At 42.5% G+C, this 12,239-nt stretch overlaps 1 protein-coding gene across 10 annotated transcripts in view; it reads right to left on the bottom strand.

The window, feature by feature from the left end:
* Positions 1 to 12,239, bottom strand: part of PARP6 (poly(ADP-ribose) polymerase family member 6) — a 34,320-nt gene that overhangs the window by 3,174 nt on the left and 18,907 nt on the right. For 6 of the 10 annotated variants that reach the window (XM_037047111.1, XM_037047118.1, XM_037047117.1 and 3 more), the window contains 8 exons: positions 11,508 to 11,600; positions 10,261 to 10,386; positions 9,066 to 9,131; positions 8,108 to 8,175; positions 6,615 to 6,663; positions 6,259 to 6,371; positions 5,053 to 5,125; positions 4,278 to 4,347 (listed from right to left, as the gene is read on the bottom strand). In XM_037047111.1, coding sequence (XP_036903006.1) covers positions 4,278 to 4,347; positions 5,053 to 5,125; positions 6,259 to 6,371; positions 6,615 to 6,663; positions 8,108 to 8,175; positions 9,066 to 9,131; positions 10,261 to 10,386; positions 11,508 to 11,600 — 658 coding nt within the window. The remainder of the gene's footprint in view (positions 1 to 4,277; positions 4,348 to 5,052; positions 5,126 to 6,258; positions 6,372 to 6,614; positions 6,664 to 8,107; positions 8,176 to 9,065; positions 9,132 to 10,260; positions 10,387 to 11,507; positions 11,601 to 12,239) is intronic. The other 4 variants (XM_037047116.1, XM_037047119.1, XR_005066643.1 and 1 more) reach the window with 3 other exon arrangements.

Raw genomic sequence — 12,239 nt, 5'->3', positions numbered from 1 at the left:
CATCTCCAAATCTCTATCAAATGGCGTTTACCCGCTCCTTTCTCATTGGCCCTCATTTTAATCTGGGTAATACTCTGGTCAAGTCACTGGGGGCTCCACCAGTCAAAGGGATGCTCTCTACCCCACTCCCAGAGGGCACCCAATGCCACTAGGCAAACTTGAGGAAGATCAGAGAAAAGGAAACCAGAATAGGGTTGAAGAAAACATACAAGAAGACAAAGCTGACCAAGTGCTAGAGTAACCACAGTTAAGTCAGACAGTTGCACACATTCTACCTACTGTCTTAGAGACTCAAATACCTATGGGGTCCCATAGGTATTTGAGTCAGTCCAGTACAATAGTAAGAACATTCTCCTAGAACTTAGGAGATCTGGATTCCAGGCTTGGCTCCGCTACTCACAGCTGTGTGACCCCACAGCCATTTAACTTCTCTGAGTTTCAGCTTTCTTATTTATATAGTACGGGATTGGACAAGATGATCTATAACTCTAATAAAATCCTTTGGAGAAGAACAGTATCATAACACAATGTTTTCCAGTAATCAGTAAAGTGACGAAAAAATGTAAGGAGTCAGTGTAGATTCCTGGTTCCACCTGATAACTAATGGTATTTAGGCACTTAGTGGTAAACAAAGGACAGTGACAGGGGGAGAAAATAGGAAGAAAGAATCCTGTCGGCACTGAGAATGGGGAAAATTTCACCATTTGGAAATAATAAGAGTTTTCTTAGAGGCAAGCTCGGGCTGGGACAGAGGCAAAAATTGAGGAACCTACACAAAGCTGAAAAGACTACACCAACCCCACTGTACTTTAGATCCCAGGCACACAGAATGAGACTCATGCACACATTCAATAAACATTTATTGGGCCCTTACCCTGCGTAGATTAACCCTAACGTTTGGTTCATGCACACTGTTGGTTATTTTTTTTTTTAAGATTTTATTTATCTTTAGAGGGGAAGGAGAGAGGGAGAGAAACATTAATGTATGGTTGCCTTTTTGTGCGTCCCCTGCTGGGAGTTGGCCTGCAGGGAACCGGCCTGCAACCCAGGCATGTGCCCTGACTGGGAATCGAACCACGATCATCTGGTTCGTAGGCCCGCGCTCAATCCACTGAGCTACACCAGCCAGGGCCACACTGTTGGTTATTTAATAGGACAAAGTATACCTAAGAACTAAAGCGAAGAACTAAAACATTACCAGTGACTTACATTTAACCACATGCTCTTACCCTATCCCAATTATCTGCCTCCCTTTGGAAGGTAACCACCATCCTGAAATTTCTTTAGTTTTCTCTCTCTCTCTCACCCCCCCAATAGTGTTTAATTTTATTTGCTTTTGAACGGTATTAAAAAAGCAGTGCATATTAGTCTTCTGGGCTTGCCTTTTTAAAAAAGAGTTGATTTTTAGAGAGAGGGGAAGGGAGGGAGAAGGAAAAAGAGAAACATCAATCGCAGAAAGAAGCATCAATCAGTTGCCTCTCGTATGTGCCCCAACCAGGGACTGAACATGCAGCCCTGACCAGGAATTGAACTGGGACCTTTCAATTTGCGGGACAATGCCCAACCGACTGAGCCACATCAGTCACACTTAGGCTTTTTCATTAAGATTTTTCCATGTTGCTGAATGCCACTGTTCATTTTCATCGCTGAATAGTAATTGTAAGGATAAAATACATTTATCCATTCTCCTGATGATGAGCACTTGAGTTGTTTCCAAGATTTGCTGTTGCAAATAGTAACAGTATTGCTTTGAACATCTGTGTATACACCTTTGGGAGCTTGTATGCAGGAATCTAAATGCTGGGTCACTGGATAAAACTCAGCTTCAATTTAATATCAGGAGATTGTATCAATTCATACCCCATAAGCAATAAAAAAGATCCTGATGATATACAACCTCTGGTACAATCAGTATAGTATCAGATTTCTTAATTTTTGCTAATCCATGTGGGTGCTAAAATGGTAAGTCATTTGGTCTTGACTTTACTTCCTAATAGTGGTTGGGCATTTCTTCAGTGACAAGTCTGATCATATCACCTGCCTACTTTTTCTTATTGATTTTTTATTGTCTTTTTCTTATTGAATTTGTAAGAGTTTTTAAAATATATTTTTAGTACTAATCTTTTGTGGTTATATGTGTTGCAAATGTCTTGTTTTGTATTTTTATTTTTAATAGTCAAATATACCAATCTTTTATGACGTATAATTTCATCTTTTTCTACTCTCTGGATGATTTTGTATAAAACTGGGTAATAATCTGTTCCTTGAAAGTCTGGTTTAAAATTGACTTGAAAACTATCTGAGCTCAGGGAGTTTTTTGGGTCGTGTGTGTGTGTGTGTATGCGCGCACAGGAAGGAAGGGGTGTACATAAAATTTAAACTACTATTTCAATGCCTTTTATGGTTGTAGGGCTATTAAGGCTTTCTGTTTCTTTTTTTAAAGATTTTATTTATTTATCTTTAGAGAGGAAGGGAAGGAGAGAGGGAGATAAATATCAATGTATGGTTGCCTCTGGTGTGTCCCCTGCAGGGAACTGGCCTACAACCCAGGCATGTGCCCTGACTGGGAATCGAACCGTGATCCTCTGCTGCGCAGGCCCACACTCAATCCACTGAGCTACACCAGCCAGGGCAAGCTTTCTATTTCTTTTTGAATCGGTTTTTAGTTATATTTTTCTAGGAATTTATCCATTTTGTCAAAGTTTTCAAAGTACTGGAATAAAGCTGACAAAACTCTCCCATTAACTTTTTAAATTTTACTGCTATCTGTAATTATGTTCCCTTTTTCATTCATCTAATTATGCTCTTTATCTTCTTAATCAGTCTACCCAGATTTATGTGTTTTTTGTTTGTTTGGTTGTTTTTAGTCTTAAAAGAATCAACTTTTAAAAAATTATTTTATTTTGCCCTGGCTGGTGTAGCTCAGTGGATTGAGCATGGGCCTTCGAACCAAAGGGTTGCTGGTTGGATTTCCAGTCAGGGCACATGCCTGGGTCATAGGCCAGTAGGGGGCACACGAGAGGCAACCACACACTGATGTCTCTCTCCTTTCTCCCTTCCTTCCCCTCTCTCTAAAATTTTTATTCTTTAAAAATAAAAAGGATTTATTTTTATTTTTGTTAAAGATTTCATTTATTTATTTTTAGAGAGAGGGGAAGGGAGAAAGGAGAGAGACATCAATGTGTGAGAGACACAATGATCAGCTGCCTCTCACACTCCCCCAGCTGGGGACCTGGTCTGCAACCCAGGCATGTGCCCTGACTGGGAATTGAACTGGCAACCTTTCGGTTTGTAGGCTGGCACTCAACCCACTGGGTCACACTAGGTAGAGCAAGAATCAACTTTTTGGCTTTTGGGTTCTCTCTATTGTACCCTTTTTTACTTGGTTGATTTGGGTTCTTACCTACATTATCTCTTCTACTTTGTTTGGTTTATTCTGTTGTTAGAGACTTTTCTAGTTCTGAGCCTCTGGGCTTAAGTTTTCTAATCTTTATAACAGTTATGATTACTGGAGGATACGAAATAATAATCTAATAAAAACTCTAGCACTGTCCCCTTCATGTGGTAGACAAATAATCATGGCTCTTCTTTATATACAGAGACCAGAAAAAGAACAAAAGAAGGAAGAAAAGAAATTAAGATGTGAACATGGAACACTGAGAGAATTCTAAGTCAGAATCACTTTACGAGCAGGACAAAGCTGGACTGATCTTCCGAGTAGAATCTGAACCTCCTTCATGACTTATCTAGGAAATTAAATGCTTTTTCTTGCATTCACTGTGACTAGTATCATAGTATGTAATTAAACACAGTTGAAAAGATGGTTGACAGGGAGAAGAACAATGTGTCCAGAAATGTAAGCCAATGGAAAGGACTCAAACTTTCAAGTGTATTCACACATAAACTCACATACATATGTGTGTACATACAATTTACAATGACAGGCTATTATCAACACCACAAATGTGGTCTACAAAAAGCCTAGTTTCATTTCCCAGGTATTCTCTAACCAATTCCCAGGGCCAAGCCTCTATAATGAATAGAACCATCCCGTGGAGAAAAGGATTACCTAAGAGAAAGAGAGATAAATGGCCTCACCTTGTGAAGAATCCAAATTTCTAATGAAATATAGTTGAGAAAGGCAGACTATATCCATGACTGGGGAGAGAGGTGACATAGACCAAGTATCCATGATGGAGGAGGAAGAGACAGCACAGACCATGTATTCACAAACTGGATGCAATATAGAGTCAAGATGGCCAGAGAGTATTTCTTACCTGAGTATCCAAAGGAAATACTGGAGATGGGGCTCAGGTAGATGCCTTTGCCATAGGCTGCTCCATGCAGCTTGCGGGGAAACACCAGGATGAGCAATATGAGCCTGGGCCCTCCCGAGGCTGTATATTAGGCAGCCACAAGGCTTATCTAGTCCCCTGTACCTCCATTATCTCTCTCATTCAGATACCTCTAGGCACCTAACACCAAAAAGCTGGTTGGCTGACAAATGGATGCAGGTTAACCCCGCTGTCTATGAAATACTAGATATTAAAGCCTTGGAGAGTGAGGAATAGCAGCTCCACGGAGTCAGCCCCTCAGAATCCATGTTCTTGTCCCCAAGCCTTGGTACATATGCACATTCTAAAAAAAGGAACCACAGAACAGGTAGCCAGGAGGAAGGACAATAACTGTCCCTTGGAGTCTCACAGGGCAAAGAAATAAGTCTCCTGTTATCAACTCTCTGAAGGAATCATCACACATACTGAAAAGTTCTCATAACTTAATTCATCTAATGGCTGCAATCAACAATTCATATGCCTGCTTAAAGCTACATTCCCATTCCAAACACCACCACAAAACAGCCTGGGATAAAATACACACCAGCCTCTTTCATTCTATACAAACAGTTCCAACTTCCTCCCTAGTGAAGTCACATGGCAGGCTAGATTTGAGGATGCTGAGGAAAAAACCACCGAATACTCTAGAACAGACTTCCCCAAAACTGAGTGGGGAAGAAAAGGCGTACAGAGAAAGGAAAAAGGGTCACAGCCTCACCTGCAGCTTGGTGTAGGATGCATTCACCAGCCCATTGCGCAGAATCGAATGCCAATTCTCAATGTGGGACCCACTGTAAGGCAGGGTAGAACACATGTCTCCTTACAGTGAGCTTCCCAGGAGCACTTCCACGACTGCCACTCCCACCCATTCTCACCCATACAGGACATGAAGGTGGACACGAATACCTAGCAACAGACATGCACATGGACACAGTCACAGGCATGCAAGATGTGTGTGTGTTGCTAACTCCTATATTTTAATCTCCAGTCCCATTCTCTCTTCTGTGTTTTAGCAAGCCCCATCATAAATCCTTGACTATTGATTCAGTATTCTCATTGGCCTATTTTCCTATATTTCAAATTAAATTCTGAAACTCAGTAAACTTACTGCTGAATCCAACTATGGCTCCCAGTCCTGAATTCATGTCTGTTTTGAGAAAAGGGTACCACCACTTCCTTTTTGCATCACCTTTAATATGGCTCTTTCTTTCTCTCTCTCCTCCCACAGTTAGGCACCAATTGATTTCCTCAAAGTAGCTTTCAAATCTAATCCCTCCAGTCTGTGTCTTCAGCCACCTTTTTATACGTAAATGCCATTTCTCCTCAACTAACAGTAAAGATCACATCACATGTATCTTTTTTTAATCCTCACCTGAAGACATTTTTTTCATTGTTTTTTAAAAGATTTTATTTATTTAGAGCGAGAGGAAGAGGAGAAAGATGGGGAAACATCAGTGTGTGGTTGCCTCTCACGTGCCCCCAGCTGGGGACCTGGCCGGCAACCCAGGCATATGCCCTGACTGGCAGTCGAACTGGAAGCAACCCTTTGGTTCGTAGACCAGCGCTCAATCCACTAAGCCACACCAGCCAGGGCTTTATTGCTTTTTATAGAGGAAGGGAGAGAAACATTCATGCAAGCAAGAGAAAATATCGATCTGTTGCCTCCCACATGTGCCTGGACTAGGGATCATATATGCCTGGACTGGAGATTGAACCTGCAACCTTTCAGCTACAGGATAAAGGGCTCATATGTATCTTTTTAATCCTCTACAATACCTGCCACAATAGCACTTAATAACTATTGACTGATTGCTTGGTTGATGGACATAGGTAACACAAACTCATTCGTCTCTAATGAACTTGCTCTCCCCTCACACTACATCATTTGTTGCCCCACCCCCGCCCCCAGCTCCACACTCCTTACTGGAAGGCAAAAGTGCTGCCGTAGAGCTTCTTGGCAGTCCGGAACCGTGCCTCCTTGGCAGGAGGGCTGCTCAGCAGGAGGAACTGGTGTGAGGTGTGCATGAACTTCAGCTGCTGCCCAGGGTGGGGGTGGGGTCAGACAAACAGAGTAGAAATGGAGATCAGGGAGGGAAAGGTTGGGGATAAGGAGCAAATCAGGTTTGATGTGATCCCAAATAAGGGAAATACGCTTAGGCCCAAAGACCACCGCTGATGGACAGAGGCAACCAGGCAAGTCTCCCAATGTGGTTGGCTAGTTTGGAGCCCTCTCTGCCTCTCACCAGAAATTTAGAGTTTAAAGGGGGAAAGATCACTTACCCTGCTGAGAGGTAGTTTGACAATGTGTGACCTGTTGCTAGAGATGATCCTAGAACAGAGAAAAGGGGGAAAGGAGAGAACCAATGTGTGGTTAGGCCATCCTGAACAAAGCAGCTGCCTCGCTGTGCCCCCAGAGAACAAGCAAGAATTCCAGAGTTGTCTGTATTCTGTGAAATTTCCAGGTACTCTCTGGATGTTCTCTTGGGTAGTAATGCTTGTATATAAAAATGTAAAAGGAAAGCTAGTTACTGGTAGTTAGATAATGGATGAAAAGAGAGACAGGTGGGAGGTGAGCTGCTGCATCTAGGGAGAGAAAAGAACAAAAGAAGAGCACAAGAGGTCAGCTAAAAAAAATCAGAAGGGAGGGTCTGTATTAGGGGGTGGTGACACTCACCCTTGAGATTTAGAAACTCGGAGCTAGGCTCAGGAGTTGTCCCACCTGAGCTCAGAGGAAGCCTGATGGCTCTTGGGGATGGCAAAGAATGGATAAAAAGTTATTGCTTAGGCTGGAGAAACTAGAACAAAATTCCTGAGGATTCAGGGGTAGAATGGGCTGTAGACAGGCTGAACTCAGAGGACAGGAGAGAACAAAGGCATATAACACTGAAGCCTCAGCAAAGGAGCATTATCTCCTACAGCGGATGATTTGGTTTTATTAATGCTTTCATCCATGTACTTGTGATGCCACCTGGAGGACCTATGCCTGGTCATCCTTCATGCTAAGAGGGAGCATGCTGCACTGAGAAGGTACTGCTGTCAAAAGCTGACTATGAAGAAAGGGAAAAGCTGTATCAAGAAAATAGAACAGAAGTCCTGACTGGTGTGGCTTAGTGGGTTGGGTGTTGTCCTGCAAACCAAAAGGTCACGGGGGTTCCATTCCCAGTCTGAGTACATGCCTGGGTTGTGGGCCAGGTGCCTGGTTGGTTGGGGGTGAGGGAGAAGCAACCAATTGATGTTTCTCCTGAAAATCACTGTTTCTCTCCCTCTCTTTCTCCCACCCCTTAAAAAAAAAGAAAACAGAACAGAAATCAAGATCAGAGAGGGGTGGTGGAGACTGAGGGCAACAGAGAATGGTCAGAATCTTCACTAGCAGGTAAAATTAGTGCCTCAAGGCTCTGGACAGTCTACCTCAACAGGGTGGTCCTCAAGACAGGGAAAGGGAGTAGATGGGGGAGATATACCTCTCTGGATGCACAGAAACGTATTTGAAATGAACAGTGTTAATTCCTACATGCAAGGGGCACTCAAAAACCTATAGGGAAATCAGAAACCCCTGAAAAGAAGTTGCGACATCACAGAATTTGTGGGCTCTCTGTAGGACCTGAGCTCTTGTCAAAGCCAGACATGTCAATGATAAGCCCAAGAAAAAGCAGCCATGATATATATAACCTCGGGAAAGAAGAAGCTGAAACTGTCTCGAAGAGAAGGTGCAGGCTCCACGTCTAATACCATGTCCCTGCCCCACTCTGGGAAGAATTAACTTCTATCCATACCACTGCAGGAGAGGATGGGCCAGGGGATCCAGCTTGTCCATCTGCTTCTTGATTTCCAGATACGAGCCCTGTAAGACAACCGCCATAAGTTTAACTTCCTGGAGTGGTGTGAACCCTCCCACTTTCCACAGACTGACTATTAGGGCCCAGGGCAAAGTAGGCAGCAATGGCCACGTAAAGGCAAGAGAAGATGGGGTTCCCACCCACAAGGAGCCTGGGAAAACTCATAAATAAATATGAAAATGACTGAAGATGCTTACAAAACAACATGCAGGTGGGTCTCCCTCATTTTGTGCAATTCCTACAGCCTTACAAAGCTGATTGTATATCACAAAATAAATAAAATCAATGTCCAGAAAGAATAAGCTAAGGAATCCTGTGGTAAAACTTTACATAAAGCAGAGTCCTTCTGACAAGTAAATCATCCCTCCTTGGTGTTTCTTAGGTGTTAATCTGAGCTGTAATATATAGGATTTGCTGAGAAGAGGCCCACCTGTAAATGAGCACAAATGAATGTCTATTCATGCAGAGATTGCAGACGAGGGGTGGGGAAGTCTGATGAGGGACAGCCTTGAGTCAAAGGACGGTCACTGCTCCGTGTGGCCGCCCCACCACTAGAAGGATAGAAGATGCAGGCCCCTGGGTCTAGTTCCTTAACTCCAAGCCCCCCACCACCTCAACCTCCCAACCCTGAGCAGAGGTCTTTCCCTCACTTCTCTAATTCCCTAATAATTATGGGGAAAACATTAAATATGAACAACTTGTTAAGGAATTAGCAGCAAAGGTAAGGGTTGAGAGAGAAGAGTAACAGCACTAACAGCAGAACAGGAGGGAAGACTAAAGAAAATGCAGTAAGAAATCTGAGTAGCATCTCTAAATATTCACTCCACTCCCACAAATTCCATACAGAATATGACACTTGAGCGGCACAGGCAGGGAGAGGCGAAGGGCAGAGTACCTGGGTCATCTCCCGGATGGACATCACACTATCCAGAGCTTTCTGAAGTCGCTCATAATTCTTCTTCTGTGGGAAATCAATGGAAAGAGAACCAGATGAAGAAAAATGGAGGATAGTAAGATGTGATGAAAAGGAGGACCAGATGTACAAAAAATGTCTAGGCCCTAGGGAAATGGTGTAATATGTCATGGAAAGAAAGTAAATTTAATGGCGGGCAATTCTGGAATCACATGCTAGTTCTTTTACCAGCTGAGAGCAATAGGGTAAGTTAAGATAAAAATCCCCACTACCCCAATATCAATGTTTTGAAATAACATACATAAAGAACCTGGTACAGTGTGTGATACATAGCAATGAGTAATAGCCAGGCACTGTGATGGTTGTTAATTGGGTCAATTTAACAGGTCCATAGAGTGCCCGACATTTGGTCAAATGTTGCTTTGGTGTGTGTCCGTGAGGGGATTTCTAGATGAGATTAACCCTTACATCAGAACACTGTGTAAAGCACATTGCTCCCCTCTAATTTGTGTGGGCCTCATCCAATCAGTCAAAGGCCTGAATAGAACAAAGAGGCCATGTAAAAGGCTCCTGCTGCCTGACTTTCTGAGGCTGGGACACTGGTCTTTTCTTGTCTGTAAACTTGGATCTGGAGACTGCTAGCTTTTGGATCAGAACTTAAACAATTGGCTCTCCTGAGCCTCCAGCTTGCTGACTGCTGATCCTGGAACTTCTTAGCCCTTATTATCATATAAGCCAATTCCTTATAATAATAGTTATGCTTCTGTGGAGAATCCTAACTAATGCAGTACTTTACTTATATTATCCCTCATTTTTATAACAATCCCCTTGTGCAGATAAGGCAATGGAGGTTCATTAAGGTTAACTGACTTGCCTAACACCATTCGGCTAGGAAACAGCCAAGTCTAAAGTGGAGTCCAGGTCTGTTTGGCTCCGAAGTCTGTATTCTTCCCTTTCATGGCATAACAAATATTAATTCTTTTCCCCTTCTGACAAACTCAGTTATTTATTCACTAAAACAGCCAAAGCTCAGGGTTCAAGAGTTGCCAAGAAACAAGTGTTTCATTTCTTCTGATTCTTATTTCAAGATGTTGTTTAACTAGAATGACAGCCCATAGTCTCCCAGTTGTCTACTGTTTCTGTCCTTAGCCCTAGCTTTATTCCCAAGCAATTATACCTTAGGGTTAAAGGCCAGAGTCTTGGGATCAGTGGGGTCCACCACAGAGGGATAAGGCTCAAAGATGATGCTCTTTCTAGGGGACTCCAAAGCTGCCCTACACATGGCCACCAGCAGATCCACCACCTTAGGGGAAAGGAGAAAGGGTTCAGCAGAAGCTAAATGATTTTTTATAAATCCTTACCCAAGGATATTTTTTCATTGCTTTTTAGACCGAGAGGAAGGGAGAGAGAAAAACATCATGTCAGGGAGAAGCGTCAATTGGTTGCCTCCCTCCCACATGGACCAGGGATCATCAAATATGTAGACTAGAGATCGCACGTGCCCAGACCAGGAATGGAACTTGCAACCCAGGCATGTGCCCTGACCAGAATCACACTGCAATCTTTCAGTTGAGGGGCACAGTCCGAATGAGCCACACTGCCAGAGTGCTCAGTGATTTCTCAGTGCTGGATGTCGCATAGTGTCCAGGATAGGTCTAACTTTTGGAGTCTCAACATTTCTCCCTGCTCGTCTTTCTAAAAGCAAGTATGTTTATGTTTTTTTTCATTGGAAAATATAAGCTCATTATAAAAGTTCGAGTAACAATGATTTAAAAAGTGCTTAAAGAAAAGATAAAATTTATCCTCCTGCCTCCAAACAACTCTCATTCCTTTCAGGTAAGCCGCTAAATTTAACGTATATCCTTTCCGATATTTTCTCTATGAAAATACTTATTTTATTAGATAGTCAATTTAAAAAAAGAATTGCACTATACATACTGTTGTATTTTTTAATGTTATAATTTCCTTTTTAAAAAAATGATTTATTTATTTTTAGAGAGGGGGAAGGGAGGAAGAAAGAGAGGGAGAGAAACATTGATGTGAGAGAGATATATTAATGGGTTCCCCTTTCACATGCCCTGACTGGGGAATGAACTCAGGCATGTGCCCTGACCTGGAGACCTTTGATTTTGTGGGACAATACCAAACCAACCAAGCCACACTGGTCAGGGCTTATATGTTATAATTTTCTATCCATAAGTAATAGCTGTATAGTATTTCCACTGTAAGGACATAATTTAACTGGACACACTATAGATGCAGTTGTACCCATGTTTGTTTGTTTTTTTTACTATTACGAGTAATACTATCTTGAACATCCTCACATGTGGAAGCTTTTCTGGAGGTTAAGTTCAAAGAAATGAAATTGCTGGGATCCCCAGTCTTTCTTGACCTGGCTCCCAGCAACTTTTCCCTCTCCCATACCTCTGCTCCAGTGGCCACCTCCTCTGCAGCTCCAGACATGACGCCCAGTGTGTAGAAGGAGAAAACGCACAGTTCACGAGTGCAGACGGCTGGCTGAATGGACACATTAAACACACAGTGGTGGTAGGGGAGGTGCAGCAAAAGGGTGCTGTGGGGAGGGAGCGACAATCCTGACCACAGACAACTCTAGGCTGAGGGAGGAATTTGGGGCCCTTTATGTTGAGAGAAAACTGTAAATAAGTGAAGTCTTAATTAAAATGCCTTACTGATGAGGTTGAGAATTAATACTGTCTCCTCTATGAAGCCTTCCATGACCTACCGAGGTAGCTATATGCTCTCCCTTCTGAGCATCACAACGCTGCTCATATCTCTTCTATACACTTACAGTACAGTATCTGTCTACTCACCTAGATTTGGAGTCCTAAAGGACAGCGTTATATCTAATAATTCTGGTCAACATCTGATACCTATTTTTAAATGCTGGGTGGGTATTATATCTTAAAAAATATTCACACACCCACATCCTTCCTAACAGGACTATTGACATTTGTTTAAGAAAAAACAATTATTTCTAGAGCCTCAAAGAATAAGGACAGGATTTTACTTTTACCTTACCTTTACCAAAGGTATATTTCCTTAAGACAGGAATATACCTTTCTTCCAGACATACCATATTCCAGAAAGAAAAGAATAAAGGACAGATGAGAAGTCAAGGGGCTTTGGCTAGAGGGC

Source organism: Sturnira hondurensis, unplaced genomic scaffold, assembly GCF_014824575.4.
Source record: "Sturnira hondurensis isolate 20B ecotype Veracruz unplaced genomic scaffold, ASM1482457v3 Scaffold0005329, whole genome shotgun sequence".
NCBI classification, from domain to species: domain Eukaryota; kingdom Metazoa; phylum Chordata; class Mammalia; order Chiroptera; family Phyllostomidae; genus Sturnira; species Sturnira hondurensis.
Note: the sequence above shows the minus strand (reverse complement) of the source record. Positions and strands in the feature narration are given on the sequence as shown.